This window comes from Meles meles, chromosome 16 (assembly GCF_922984935.1).
Source record: "Meles meles chromosome 16, mMelMel3.1 paternal haplotype, whole genome shotgun sequence".
NCBI classification, from domain to species: domain Eukaryota; kingdom Metazoa; phylum Chordata; class Mammalia; order Carnivora; family Mustelidae; genus Meles; species Meles meles.
This window is the reverse complement of record NC_060081.1, coordinates 44,079,716-44,092,871: the sequence shown is the minus strand read 5'-3', so window position 1 is coordinate 44,092,871 and position 13,156 is coordinate 44,079,716. Positions and strand designations below refer to the sequence as shown.

The window sequence follows — 13,156 nt, the reverse complement described above, 5'->3', positions numbered from 1 at the left end:
CAACCATTTCTAGTTGTATTACCTACTTACCCCTTCAGAGACCCTATTATCTAATTAAATGGGAATACTGATCTCTTCTGAACATATCCAACCACATCTTTGCTCAAAAAAGTGCTTTCTATATAAAGTGCTCTGGTCTCTCGATTTATTTTTTCCAAACCCATTGGTACTTCCCCTAAGAATTTCTCTGGTTACCATACCTTGAGTGACCTCTTCCTCTGAATTCCCATAGCCCTCTGCTAAACACTTTTTATGGCACATACTGTTATTTATATTATATTACAGATCTAATTTCTTCCACATTAGATCTGTGGTGTCCCGTTTGTAGCCAGCAGCCACATGCAGCAAGCGAGCACTTGTAATGTGGCTCGTCCAAATTTTGTATTTCAGATTAGTATGAAAATAGAACGCAAACTATGCCATTAAAATTTGAGTTGATTACACATTGAAATAGTTGGCTGGTGCCACTGCAGAGTTTAGCAGGCTTTTATTTGCAATACAGGATCTTAGGAAGGGATGAAATCAAGATGAAATCCACTCAACTAGCTATGCACCTTGCAAAGGTGCTGTGTCTACTCAGGGGGAATAAACCTACTGCATCACTCAAAGATGCTGTCCCTTACCAAACTGTGAACTCCAGGAGTTCTATGTATCCAAAAGGGCATAACTTTTTCTAATTTGCACAGGCATCATATAAGCTAGCAGTAGCCCCAAGATGGAGGACCATGTCTTACTCACATTCTACCTGCCACATATTAGTTACTAAAAGTAGTTGAATGAATGAAGGATGGATGAATACACAACTCTACTAGCCCTCTTCAGACACACCTCCTCTTACTATTGATGACAACATATAACACTTGATGTGGTTAAAGTATGCAACTCTCACTAGTGCCTAGCACAAATCAAAATCATTGCTTAGCCTCAAGTTTTTCTCTCCCAGCCATTATAGCACCAAATAAAAAATGAATAATCATTATGTGGCATTTTTTTTCTTTCACAGCTTTATGCTTATGATCATTCCCATTATACTATGAAAATGTTATATATGCCTTTTTTAAGAAAATCAGTCTAGAAACAAATAATGTAATATCAAAGAACCTATAATTCTTTCCAACCAACCTGACTGCATTTCTCTTCTTGCCTCAGAGTGCGTGACCTTGGGAGATTTCACAATTTCAGAGGGGCCCAAGTCTCCTGTGCTTAGTTTTCCTTTGGGACATGAGTCTGTACAATGCTGAATAACGCTTTTTTTCTCTATTGTACTTTTTTGTGTAAATTCTTCTGTGTCTTTCTTGGGAATTATTTTTGAATCTACCTTCTTAGAGTTGCATGACTTTTTCATTTTCTGGATTCGGTCAGAGTTGCCTAAATCATTTTTATCTCCAGAATCCTTCTGATTAATTTTCTTGGTTTCTTTCTTTTTCTCCTCAACTATATTTTTTGATTCTATTTTGTTGTTAGTCTGGGGTTTTTTCTTCTTCATCTTCTTTTGGTTCAATGCTTTACCATCTTCATCAGATAGATCTGAATCAGAATCTGAAAGATCGTAAAAACGTTTCAAGTCCTCTGTAGTGCTGTGGTTGATAGGGCGTCCTCTTTTATCCACAGCATAATTCAACTTGAACCTTTTGTCATGAAACATTGCTCGAAATCTCTTGTCAATTTTGACTTTTCGGTCCTTTTCTGGCATTTCCCAAAATCTTGGATCTTTTGTAACCCTCCTAAATCGCTGGTCACTCATTATTTCTTGTTTGGATGCCATTTTTAAATGTCTGACTGGACAAATGCTTCAAGAAATCAAATCCTAAGGAGTGAAACAAATATTACAATAATGAAGGATTAGTTAAAAAAAGATGCTTAGGGAAAAAATGTTTATTCACAATATAGTCTAAGTTAAATATAAATAAAGGTAACACATCCAATTTCATTTCCCAAACTTATTCTGAGTCACATACAGAAAAGCAAAAACTATCAGAATATCCTCTTTTGATTATAGAGCATTTGGAGAAATAAATTTAAAACAAAACCAAGCAGAATTCCAGGGCTTTGCAGAGGGAGACAAATGCTTACTAGCCAATTGCACTCACCTGGAATTTCTACATTTCTTTTTGTATACCTGTGTACCTGTTACAAGTTAAAAGCTAATGTAATCAAGTTTCCCAAGCCTCAGTTGATCCTATTTCTTTCATCACATTCTGGTCCCACTCTTCCTGTTAGTCCTTACTTCATGCTACCACTTTGATCAGCCTTCAGTTGTACAACGCTGGTCTCCTAACTAAATAGACTCAAATCAACTCAGATTCAGCTCACAAAACTCCCTTTTTAAATCCGACCATCCTTCAAAAACCTGGTAAACTTTTATCCTAGTTATTAACAAACATCACTTCTCTCTATAATTTATTCTATAAAGCCCAAGTGGACTGATTCTCCCCAAACATATTATACTGTGTGTGTGTGTGTGTGTGTGTGAGAGAGAGAGAGAGAAGAGAGAGGGAGAGAGAGAGGTTAGTATTTTTCTCCATCTCCATTAGATTCTTGCAGAGCTAAGAGTCAATGGCCTTTTTTTTTTTTTTTTTTTTTTTTTTTTTTAAGATTTTATCTATCCATTTGTCAGAGAGAGAGAGATAAACCGCGCACAAGCAGGGAGAGCGGCAGGTAGAGGGAGACGCACGCTCCCGGCTGAACAAGGGGCCCATGGGGGAACTCGATCCAGGATCGTGGGATCACGACCGGAGCCGAAGGCAGACCCTTAACCGATGAGCCACCCAGGCATCCCAAGAGTCGTTGACTATTATGAACAAAAAGGAACTGATCAAACAGGGTAGCAATCGCAGTGCTGTGTTCTGAAAGCAAGCCTTGAATTTTTTTCCTTAAATTTGAAAACAATTTTTATACATCAAAAAAAGACACATAAGTTTCAATGATGCACTTATACATGAAGCATTTAACCTCTGAACAGGTAGGGACCGAGGTAGGTACCATCTCACCCAACTGTGAGTGGCAATGCATATAAATGTTTACAACAAAAGCATTCGATAAACATCAGATATTCAGACAGAGATAGGTGACCTGACCTCACCTTCCGACGCCCACCTTCACTCTCCCCTCTAACTACCTATAAGGCGGAGAACACCAGGGTGGTCCTAGAACGGCGATCCCCTTCCCAAGCCCAAACTTCAAGGCACAGCTACTCGGCTAAGGCCCCTCGACAGGACCCTGGGGAGGACCAAGAAGTCTGAAAAATGAGACTAGAATGGGAAAGAAAAAGGGCGCAACCCGTCATGAATCCAAAGAAGACCCTGTCAAAAACCGGTTCGGCACTCTCCACAGTCCATCTTCTTGAAATCCAAACCCACTCACCTCCTCCGAGCTCTCGCCGAGTCTCACGTGCCACCCCGACCCACAATCCTCTGCGTGACGCTCCGCCGAGATGGCAAGAGAGCTGGGCCAAACTACCTCCTTTTTCCTTTCTGCGGCGATCTTCGGAGCAGGCGCGGGAGCCGCGGCGGCGCATGCGCAAGATAAGTGCGCAGGCAAGTGGCGTCTCCCCCTGACATGCTGCGGCTGGCCGGTCTTTGGGGCTTGAGGCTGCGATCGCCCGCGGCGGGGGGCCCAGCAAAGAACTTCGGCCTCAGGGAGGTCGCTTCCGGCGTCTCTTCCACGGGCAGCACCTCGCCCAGAGCCCTAAATATCTTCGATCGGGATTTGAAGAGGAAACAGAAAAACTGGGCGGCCCGGCAGCCTGAGCCCATGAAGTTTGACTACCTGAAGGAGGAGGTAAGTCCGCGGGGCAGTGGGAGAGGACGGCCCTTAGCTCTGGCGTCGGATGAGGGGCTCCGGCCAGGCCCCAGCCGACCCCACCTGAGCCCACTTCGCCCCATCTCGCCGGGTGACCTTGAGCAGCTGCCCTGCCTATCTGAGCGTCTACTGTAATCACTGAGGGGATGGGTGAGGATATTTGTACGTTGCTATTTATTCATCCATTCACTCACTCACAGCAAATATTGCTTGAGTTACAGCTCTGTCATGGGCAGAATAAGACCAATACCCTCAGGAAATTTCATTCTTGTGGGCGTCGGTGAACAAGAAATGTAATTTCAGCCAAAGAAGTAAGGTGAGGTGCTTAAGTGAAGTAGTATAGTGACTGCTATGGTCAGAGAAGGCCGCTCAGGCAGACGACATGATGAGGAATTAGACAAGATAAGATCTGGAGTTTTATAAGCAAAGGGAAGAAGAGTTTCTGAGGCGGAAAGGACCTTATTGAGGTCTCTAGTGAAGCTTCAGTGAAGGAGAGAGTGGGAGAGGAGGTCAAGGAGGGCGCAGGTTATTAGGGCAGTAGAAGATAGGAACTTTGGATTTTCTCGTCCAACTGAACTGCCCAATCAGTATAATAATCACTGGCCACATGTGGCTACTGAGTGCTTGAAATATAGCTAGTCCAATTGAGATGCAATGCATCTGTAAAATGCACCAGATTTCAAACCCTAACTTAGTGTGAAAAAAGGATGCAAAATATTTCATTAGTAGATTTTTAAAAATCTTGATTACATGTTGAAATTGTAGTTTTGAGGGGCGCCTGGGTTGCTCAGTGGGTTAAGCCTCTGCCTTCGTCTCATGTCATGATCTCAGGATCCTGGGATCAAGCCCCGCATCGCGCTCTCTGCTTAGCAGGTAACCTGCTTCCCCCTTTCTCCCTGCCTCTCTGCCTACTGTGATCTCTCTCTCTGTCAAATAAATAAAATATCTTTTTAAAAAAGAAATGGTAGATTTGATATATTGTGTTAAGTAAAATATGTGAAAAATAATTTCTTCTGTTCCTTTTTACTTTTTAAAAGTGGCTATTAGAAAATTTAAAATGACATATATTGTTCTCATTGTTTTTCTGTTGGTCAGCCCTGCTATAGAGGAATGTGAACCTGTTGAATGGTTTTTTGGTTTTGGTTTTGGGGATAGGGGTTGGAAAATCAACCTGGGGCTTGAACCCTGAGATCATTACTGGAGCCAAAAATCAAGAGTCAGTCTTTTAACCGACTGAACCATCCAGGCACTCCTAGCCTGTTGAGCACCTGGATGGCTTTAAGTACTGGGATCATAGGATCTGGTTTATGTTTTAGGAAGATAAATTAAGATCTCTGATTTGTACTCATTTGAAAGACCTCTTTCTCTGCCCAAGTGGACTAGAAACTGAGGGTTTGTTCTCTCTGGACACACAGCACCAACTTCAGGCCTAAGTAAATGTTTCCTTGGGAATGAATCAAATTGATGTTAAGTGTAGTGAACTCTTAAAAGCCAAAGCAAGAAACAGTTTTGAGCTCCTTTGGACAGAACTCTGTGCAAGTTTGGCCTGACCAGATGATAGACTATGTTGGTTCTTAGCGCTTAAAATGACATGTACTTAGAAGATGTATATTTCTAACGACTCTTCTCCAAGCAAAGTGTGTAGACTGAGGCCTTATCGATCTGTAGGACTAGAATAAATGAGGTGAAGTATATGAACGTTCTTTTTGTAATAAACAAGTTATTCATAATAATGATATACAAAGTAGGCTCCTCCAGGGAAAGATTTCTGGTATACCTCTTTCCCTTCCCCTTCTTTCCCCCCAAAGCAAATACACATATGTTCTGAACTTCCAAGTCCTAATAGAAACTCTGGGGTGTTTATGAAGGAATAGTGGAATGTGAAGAATCCTGGATTCTCACATCTTTATTCCTGACAGATGAAGCTAGCCTAGCAAAAGGAAACACTTTCCTTATGGCCTCTTTTAGAGTGGGATGGGACTAGGAAGAATAGCATGAAGTGCAGTTTCTTCAGATCTGACTGACTTTCTAATTTGCACATGTTCCTTGGAAAAGTTGTTTACTTGTTTAGTAGTTTCACAGAATTTCCTATGAGTCTTCAATAGAGTTTTTAAGTGATCATTTATACATTAATCTGTAATAAACCCTAGTTAACAATATTTTTTCACTTTCATATACTTCATGCTAATATCTGTGGACAATAATGTATCTGTTATGCTCCTGTTGCTTCTTATCCTTATAATCTTACATAGAACATAGAATGTAAAGGCCAACGTATACATACATATTCATGGATATTTAGTCTTGGATTCATTAAATGGACTTCTGAAGTAATTCACTTCAGTTTGTTTCCTGGGATAGTATAATTTATTGTGTTTATAATTTATGGTCAGATTTATATGATTTGTGATCAAATTGAAAACGGGATAGTGAGAAGTACTTAAAAATATGTAGAAACATAAGTAACCTGTGGATTATTGAATACTGAAAAAGTGTTGCTCCTTTGTTAAACCTATTCAAATTGTATACATCATTGCTGCTTGTAATCCTTCAGGTTGGAAGTCGGATCGCAGACCGTGTGTATGACATAGCCAGGTAAGTGATTATTATCATAATAAAATGCAATTAACTTGACTTAAGAGTCAAGAGATTGAATGTTGAGGGGCGCCTGGGTGGCTCAGTGGGTTAATCTTTAAAGAAAAAAAAAGAGATTGAATGTTGAGAGCTTAATGTCTTGAATGGCAGAATCTGAAGGAATTTATTACAAGGATTAGTGATTTTAATCACTCTTTAAGTCTCTCCCCTTTTCTTTCTTTTTTTTTTTTTTTTTTAATTTGGGAGAGAGAGTAAGAGAGAAAGCAGGAGCAGAGGGAAAGGGAGAAGCAGACTCCCAACTGATCAGGGAGACTGATGTGGGGCTTGATTCCAAGACCCTGAGATCATGACCTGTTCCAAATGCAAATGCTTAACTGACTGAGCCACCCAGGCACCCCAGATCGCTCCCTTTTTTTTTTTTTTTTTTTAGATTTTATTTATTTATTTGACAGATAGAGATCACAAGTAGGGAGAGAGGCAGGCAGAGAGAGAGAGAGGAGGAAGCAGGCTCCCTGCCAAGCAGAGAGCCCGATGCGGGGCTCGATCCCAGGACCCTGGGATCATGACCTGAGCGAAAGGCAGAGGCTTTAACCCACTGAGCCACCCGGGCGCCCCAGATCGCTCCTTTTTTATGTCTGGAGAACAAGCGTTCTTTGTTTTCCCCTTGTTGCCAAAAGAAAAAAAAAAAAGGTATAGAAGCACAACTCATAGCTTCTTTATGAGCTTGAATGACTGATTCAGTTTCATTTGGCTAAAAGCCAGTAATGAAAACGTTGCTCCAAAAATGAAGATAAAAATGACCACCTGTGAATTTTTAAGATTTAATAAACCTAGCTTTAAAAATTTAACTACAGTTAACAACAGAATCTTTGACTAAGTGAAGGAGAGAATCTACCCAGATTCATTCCCCACTCGGGTTATATGAGACTTTGGCCATTTTATCTTAAGTATTGTTAATGGCAGTAGGTTTCTATGACAATTATGTAGTGGCAGATTTGAGAACACTTTGATGAAGTATTAAAACCGTGGGTGCCTGGGTGGCTCAGTGGGTTAAGCCTCTGCCTTCAGCTCAGGTCATGGTCTCGGGGTCCTGGGATCGAGTCCCACATCAGGCTCTCTGCTTGGCGGGGAGATTGCTTCCTCTTCTCTCTCTCTCTGCCTGCCTCTCTGCCTACTTGTGATCTTTCTCTGTCAAATTAAAAAAAAAAAAAAATTAAAAAAAAAAACCTTGGTGAATTCATTGCTCTGTATTAGGCATAACAAAAATTTTACACATTCAAGTTTATAGATGTGTGGCAGGAACCACATAAATAATAGTTCAATAATGTCTTTACTGTAGAATTGTTCTATGATGTTAGCAAATCACTTTTTTGTGCTTTTTTTTTTAAAGACATCCATTAAATTAGACCAACATGGGATGAATTTATTACATTTGTTTTTAAAAAGGGGAATTTTTAAAAATTTAAATCAAAAACTCAAGTCATTTTTTAGAGATATTCTTGCTACTTAAAAGAGTTTAGGGATGAATTAATTTCATGTGGTAAAAAATGCTTCATTGTTACAGATAATCACCCCCATTTCATCTGTTTTATTAGTTCCATTATTTTAAGGATCTGAAACAAATAGCTAGTTCTCTGTACTGCAGTCATTTGCCTGGATTTTAGGCCATTGATTAAAAATGAAATAAATTTTCCAAATTAGTGTGGATTTTGCAGTCTTTTTATGTCATAGTACTGAGCAAAACATAGATCTACAGAGAGACTTGTGATTGTGGCTGAAAGCATGTTTTAAACTAACATTAACTCTTTAGAACTAAATTATTAAAAATATAGTCTAAAAAAAAATAGCAGTGTAAATGCCCTTGCACTAACATTCTATTGTTACAAAGTATAGTTTATATTGTCCACACTGATCTTTTGTTGATTCTTAAAAAACTTAACCCCACAGATTATTAAGTGTCCTCTTTGTGGTATCTGAAGTCCATTTAATTACTTTTATATACTGGAGGCTCCTGGGTGGCTCAGCTGGTTAAGCGTCTGCCTTTGGCTCAGGTCATGATCCCAGGGTCCTGTGATTAGGCTCCCTGCTCAGTGGGGAATCTGCATCCTCCTGTCCCCCCACCATGTGCATATGGGCATGCACTCTCTCTCATGGATAAATAAATCTTTTTTTAAAACTGTTATAATCTGTGATAATAATAACTCATAACCAACTTTTGTTGAGCATTTGTACTGTGCTAGATACTTTAAATGCACCATTTCATAAAATTCTCTTGAGGGAGGTAGTAACTTTTTCATCTTATAGATGGGGAAGCATTCAGTAAGATTAAATCACTTGTCCATGGTCATGGGGCCTGTAATCTAAATCTTGTCTTTCTGATCCCAAAGCTTGTATACTTTTATCATGTCATGCTGCCTGTGTTCACAATCAAGATAGAGGGCATTATGTAAATAAATGGTTCTTTCTCACCACCATTCTCTGGTGTTCTATATTTTTGATATAAGTTTTTAATGGAAATTGAAAAAGGACTCCCAATTTTGGTTCCAGTAGAAAAAATGTTATTAGTGGATAAAACTTTTAAGTTTTCTTGTCAATGAAATTGGCTTACAATTAGATGTGTGAACTGGTTTTGTATGACATATACTTAGACGAGGCAATGTAGTATGGAAAATAATTCTCGTTCAGCACAATGAGATACCACCTCAAACCAGTCAGAATAGCTAAAATTAACAAGTCAGGAAACAACAGATGTTGTTGAGGATGCAGAGAAAGGGGAGCCCTCCTACACTCTTGGTGGGATTGCAAGCTGGTGCAGCCACTCTGGAAAACAGTATGGAGGTTCCTCAAAAAGTTGAAAATAGAGCTACCCTATGACCCAGCAATCGCACCACTGGGTATTTACCCTAAAGATACAAATGTAGTGATCCAAAGGGTCTGTGCACCCGAATGTTTATAGCAGCAATGTCCACAATAGCCAAACTATGGAAAGAACCTAGATGTACATCAACAGATGAATGGATAAAGAAGATGTGGCATATATATACACAATGGAATACTATGCAGCCGTCAAAAAACCCGAAATCCTGTCATTTGCAACAACATGGATGGAACTAGAGGGTATTATGCTGAGTTAAATAAATCAATCAGAGAAAGACAACTATTGTATGTTCTCTCTGATATGAAGAATTTGAGAGACAGGGAGTTAGTTGTGGGAGATAGGGAGGGAAAAAATGAAACAAGATGGAACAGGGAGAGAGACAAACCATAAGAGACTCTTAATCTCAGGAAACAAACTAGGATTGCTGGGGGGTGGGCAGGGAGGGATAGGGTGGCTGGGTTATGGACATTGGGGAGGGTATGTGCTATAATGAGTGTTGTGGATTGTGTAAGACTGATGATTGACAGATCTGTACCCCTGGGGCTAATAATACATTATATGTTAATAAAAAAAATTCTGGTTCAGGATTCTGACTAACTGAATTCAAGTTCTGATTACTGTTTATTAGTTGAGTGACCTTGGGTTGACTTACTTTGAACACTTAGCATATTGCTTTGAACCTGCTATGATTTTAGTAAAAGTTAGCTACTATTTAGTTGGCGTTTTGTTTTGTTTTTAGTTTAACATATTAGTATTTCATGGTATTTTACATGATGATTTTTAAGTTATCTGCTGCCTCGAAAATTTGAGAAAAAGGGATCATTAAGTTCCTGACAGCTACGCTGATATTTTCATGTTAATTTATGTTAGCTTCTTTTCATTCTTTATTTGTGTAATTAAATTAAAAAATCCCCACTAAATTTGTTCTTTGAATCCACATCATGGAGCAACCTCATGGAAAGCCAGTTGACAGTGAGGTCCTGTGAAAGTCTGGAACAGATAGACATATATATATATATATATATATTCTATATATTCCTTCAATATGTTCTCTGGTAGAAACAGCTTATAAGGTGAGGCAGAAAAGGCAGATGGTGTAACTTTTTGAAAGTTGTGTTCATTAAAATGTTTTTACTTAAGAAAAATCAGTTTTTAGTAATTGTTCTAGACTGTGTTATTACAGACAAAATATAACTTCTGTGTCTATTTTTTAGAAATTTTTCCCTTGCTTTGGATGTTGGTTGTGGAAGAGGATACATAGCACAACATTTGAATAAGGTATATGTATTCAGTGACTTAATTTACCTTAAGAAATAAAATTGACTGTTTTTAAAGAAAGTCTTCTTTAGTTCAGTTTGTATCATATTTAGATTTTTTTTTTAATTTATTTGATAGAGATCACAAGTAGGCAGAGAGGCAGGCAGAGAGCCCGATGTGGGGCTCAGTCCCAGGATCCTGGGATCATGACCTGGGCCGAAGGCAGAGGCTTAACCCACTGAGCCACCCAAGTGCCCTTCATATTTAGATTTTATCAAAATCACTAAATTTTTAAAAAATGGTGAACCAATGGTTGTTTTGTGTATCCTCTTAAGTATTTTTTTCTTAAAGTGGTTATTTTTTTCAATCTGTTTTATACAGTGATTCCTACTTAAAATTTCTTTAAATCTGTATAAGATGTGTTGCTCTTCATTCTCATTTTGTGCAAATGTTTTTGATACTTCAAGTAAAATCAGATCGACATTCATTTGGAAAATATGATCAAGCTAATCTTTTATCTGAGAAAAATACTAATTTTATCATTTAATTAGAAATGTTTCTATGTGATTGTATATAAGTATCTTTTTTAAGGCTTACACCATTTTATTTTGCCTTTTCTAATTCAGACAATAAAGACATTCATTTATCATTTTAGCTCCTGTATATATGACACTGTTTTGGACACCAGATTACAGTGGGCTTTCTATATTCAATCTACTTCAAAAAAAAACATACACTTGGGCCAGGCTGGTAGAGGAGTATGGTGTGAGAAGCTCCCAAAACACTGTTGTCATGGACAGGGCAAATCTATTTTTCTAGTTGCTCAGGCCAAAAAACTTGTTCATTGATGCCTCTTGTGTCCTCACCTCCCACATTGAATCCATCAATAAATATTACTTGGATTTCAAAATATATCCGTAACTACCACTTCCTGCTACTTTTATTATTATATTGGTCTATACTGCAGTAGCCTCCTTACTGGCCTCCCTGCTTCTACCGTTGCCCTCAACAGTCCATTCTCACAGCAAAGTAATTCTTTTAAAGCACAAGTCATTTCATTGCCAGCCCTCTGCTCAGAACTGTTGGCTTCTCCTCTAATTCACTAATAATCCAGATTCTTAATCCATAAGACCCTCAGTGATCTGGCTCCCCTAACATTTATCTGGCCTTATGTCCTTCCCCTCATTCCTTACTTTTCAGCAACCCTAACCTTCTCTCTGTCTCTCAAATTGGCCAGAGCTTTGCATTATACTTGTTGTTCTCTGGGTGGCTTACTTCCTTACCTGTTTCAGGTCTTTGCTCAAATGACTCTTCATCAAAGATTCCTTTCCTGACTATTCAATAAAATAGGGTCCCAACTCGCCACTGGGTATTTGCCTAACTTGTTTCCATAGCTTATTTCCACTTATATATCGGCATCTGATATATGTTTGTTTAATTGGTGTCTTTCTTTTCTTACTGGAATATAAATGCCATAGTCTTGCTCATTTATGGTCACTGCTAAATTCTCAATACCTGGAATACACAGTGAAGATTTGTTAAGTTAATATGGCATGAATAAATGCAAGATAACTTTGAAGTTACTACTTCAGTGACTGGAAAAAGTCAGGGGATGTAGTGGATCAAGGAGCCCGGGAATTTCCCATTTTAAATATGTTACGTTTGAGGTAACAGTGGACTATTTTTAGCGTTAATGTCTGACAGGTAGTCGAAAATGCAGAACTGGAATTGGGGTGTTGAGGTTAAGACCACTGACTTGAACTTGGACAGATAGGGATTTCAAATTCTGCTCTACCACTTACTGACTATATACCGTTGGACCAGTTACCCAACTTCTCCAGACCTCAGTTGCTGTAAAATGTGAGCAGTAATACCTATCTCCAAAGGTTAGCAAGAGTATAAAGTGAGACAAGATTACGTGGAGGCTATTCTTATTTGGAAGCCTGTCAGAGGTGATAATTGAAGCCATGGGAATATAAGCTTACTTGAGAAGCATATAGAAAAGAACCGTTCACTGGGGTGCGTGGGTGGCTCAGTGGGTTAAAGCCTCTGCCTTCGGCTCAGGTCATGATCTCAGGGTCCTGGGATCGAGCCCCACATTGGGCTCTCTGCTCAGCAGGGAGCCTGCTTCCTCCTCTCTCTCTGCCTGCCTCTCTGACTACTTTTAATCTCTATCAAATAAATTAAAATCTTTAAAAAAAAGAAAAGAAAAGAACCGTTCACAATTGTTTCTGGGGGTGGGAGAATGAAGAGGAATTACACCATGGAAACTGGCAAACGCTACAACTCAGGGGACCTTGTTTTTTTTTGTTTGTTTGTTTGTTTTTTTGAGGCCTGTAGTTAAACATTCATCTGCACACGAGTTGCACTTGACTAGTTAGCAGTGACCAGGCAATAACAGGGTACCCTTTCCAAGTTGTGGACAAGAAAGTTCTTTAAGAAGGGGGTGTGCATGAAGTGGAAAGGATCAGAAGGAGGGGAAGCAGAGTAGAAAGTACTGAAAAAGTTTCTAGGAGACCACCAACAGTGCTGGACTTCAAAGAGGTCAAGTAAAGTAGGACTGAGAGCAGATATGCTGTTGTAGTTGATTAGATTGTTAACAATCTTTGTAAATAGTATTGTTAG

General features: G+C 39.1%; 2 protein-coding genes across 9 annotated transcripts in view; one reads left to right on the top strand and one right to left on the bottom strand.

The window, feature by feature from the left end:
* The window catches only part of ESF1 (ESF1 nucleolar pre-rRNA processing protein homolog), a 67,595-nt gene extending 64,145 nt beyond the window's left edge, over positions 1 to 3,450 (bottom strand). The window contains exons 1-2 of one of the 3 annotated variants that reach the window (XM_045981127.1): positions 3,364 to 3,450; positions 1,123 to 1,807 (exon numbers count right to left, since the gene is read on the bottom strand). In XM_045981127.1, the coding sequence (XP_045837083.1) occupies positions 1,123 to 1,765 (643 nt within the window). In that variant the 5' untranslated portion in view covers positions 1,766 to 1,807; positions 3,364 to 3,450. Of the gene's footprint in view, positions 1 to 1,122; positions 1,808 to 2,090; positions 2,471 to 3,082; positions 3,226 to 3,363 lie in introns of those variants that run through there. The other 2 variants (XM_045981129.1, XM_045981126.1) reach the window with 2 other exon arrangements.
* Positions 3,451 to 3,519: 69 nt separating this feature from the next.
* The window catches only part of NDUFAF5 (NADH:ubiquinone oxidoreductase complex assembly factor 5), a 29,514-nt gene continuing 19,877 nt past the window's right edge, over positions 3,520 to 13,156 (top strand). For all 6 annotated transcript variants that reach the window (XR_006815313.1, XR_006815311.1, XR_006815310.1 and 3 more), the window contains exons 1-3: positions 3,520 to 3,780; positions 6,356 to 6,396; positions 10,489 to 10,552. Coding sequence is in view for 2 of the 6 variants with exons in the window: in XM_045981001.1 (XP_045836957.1) it covers positions 3,559 to 3,780; positions 6,356 to 6,396; positions 10,489 to 10,552 (327 nt within the window). In the remaining 4 variants the exon portion in view is untranslated. The remainder of the gene's footprint in view (positions 3,781 to 6,355; positions 6,397 to 10,488; positions 10,553 to 13,156) is intronic.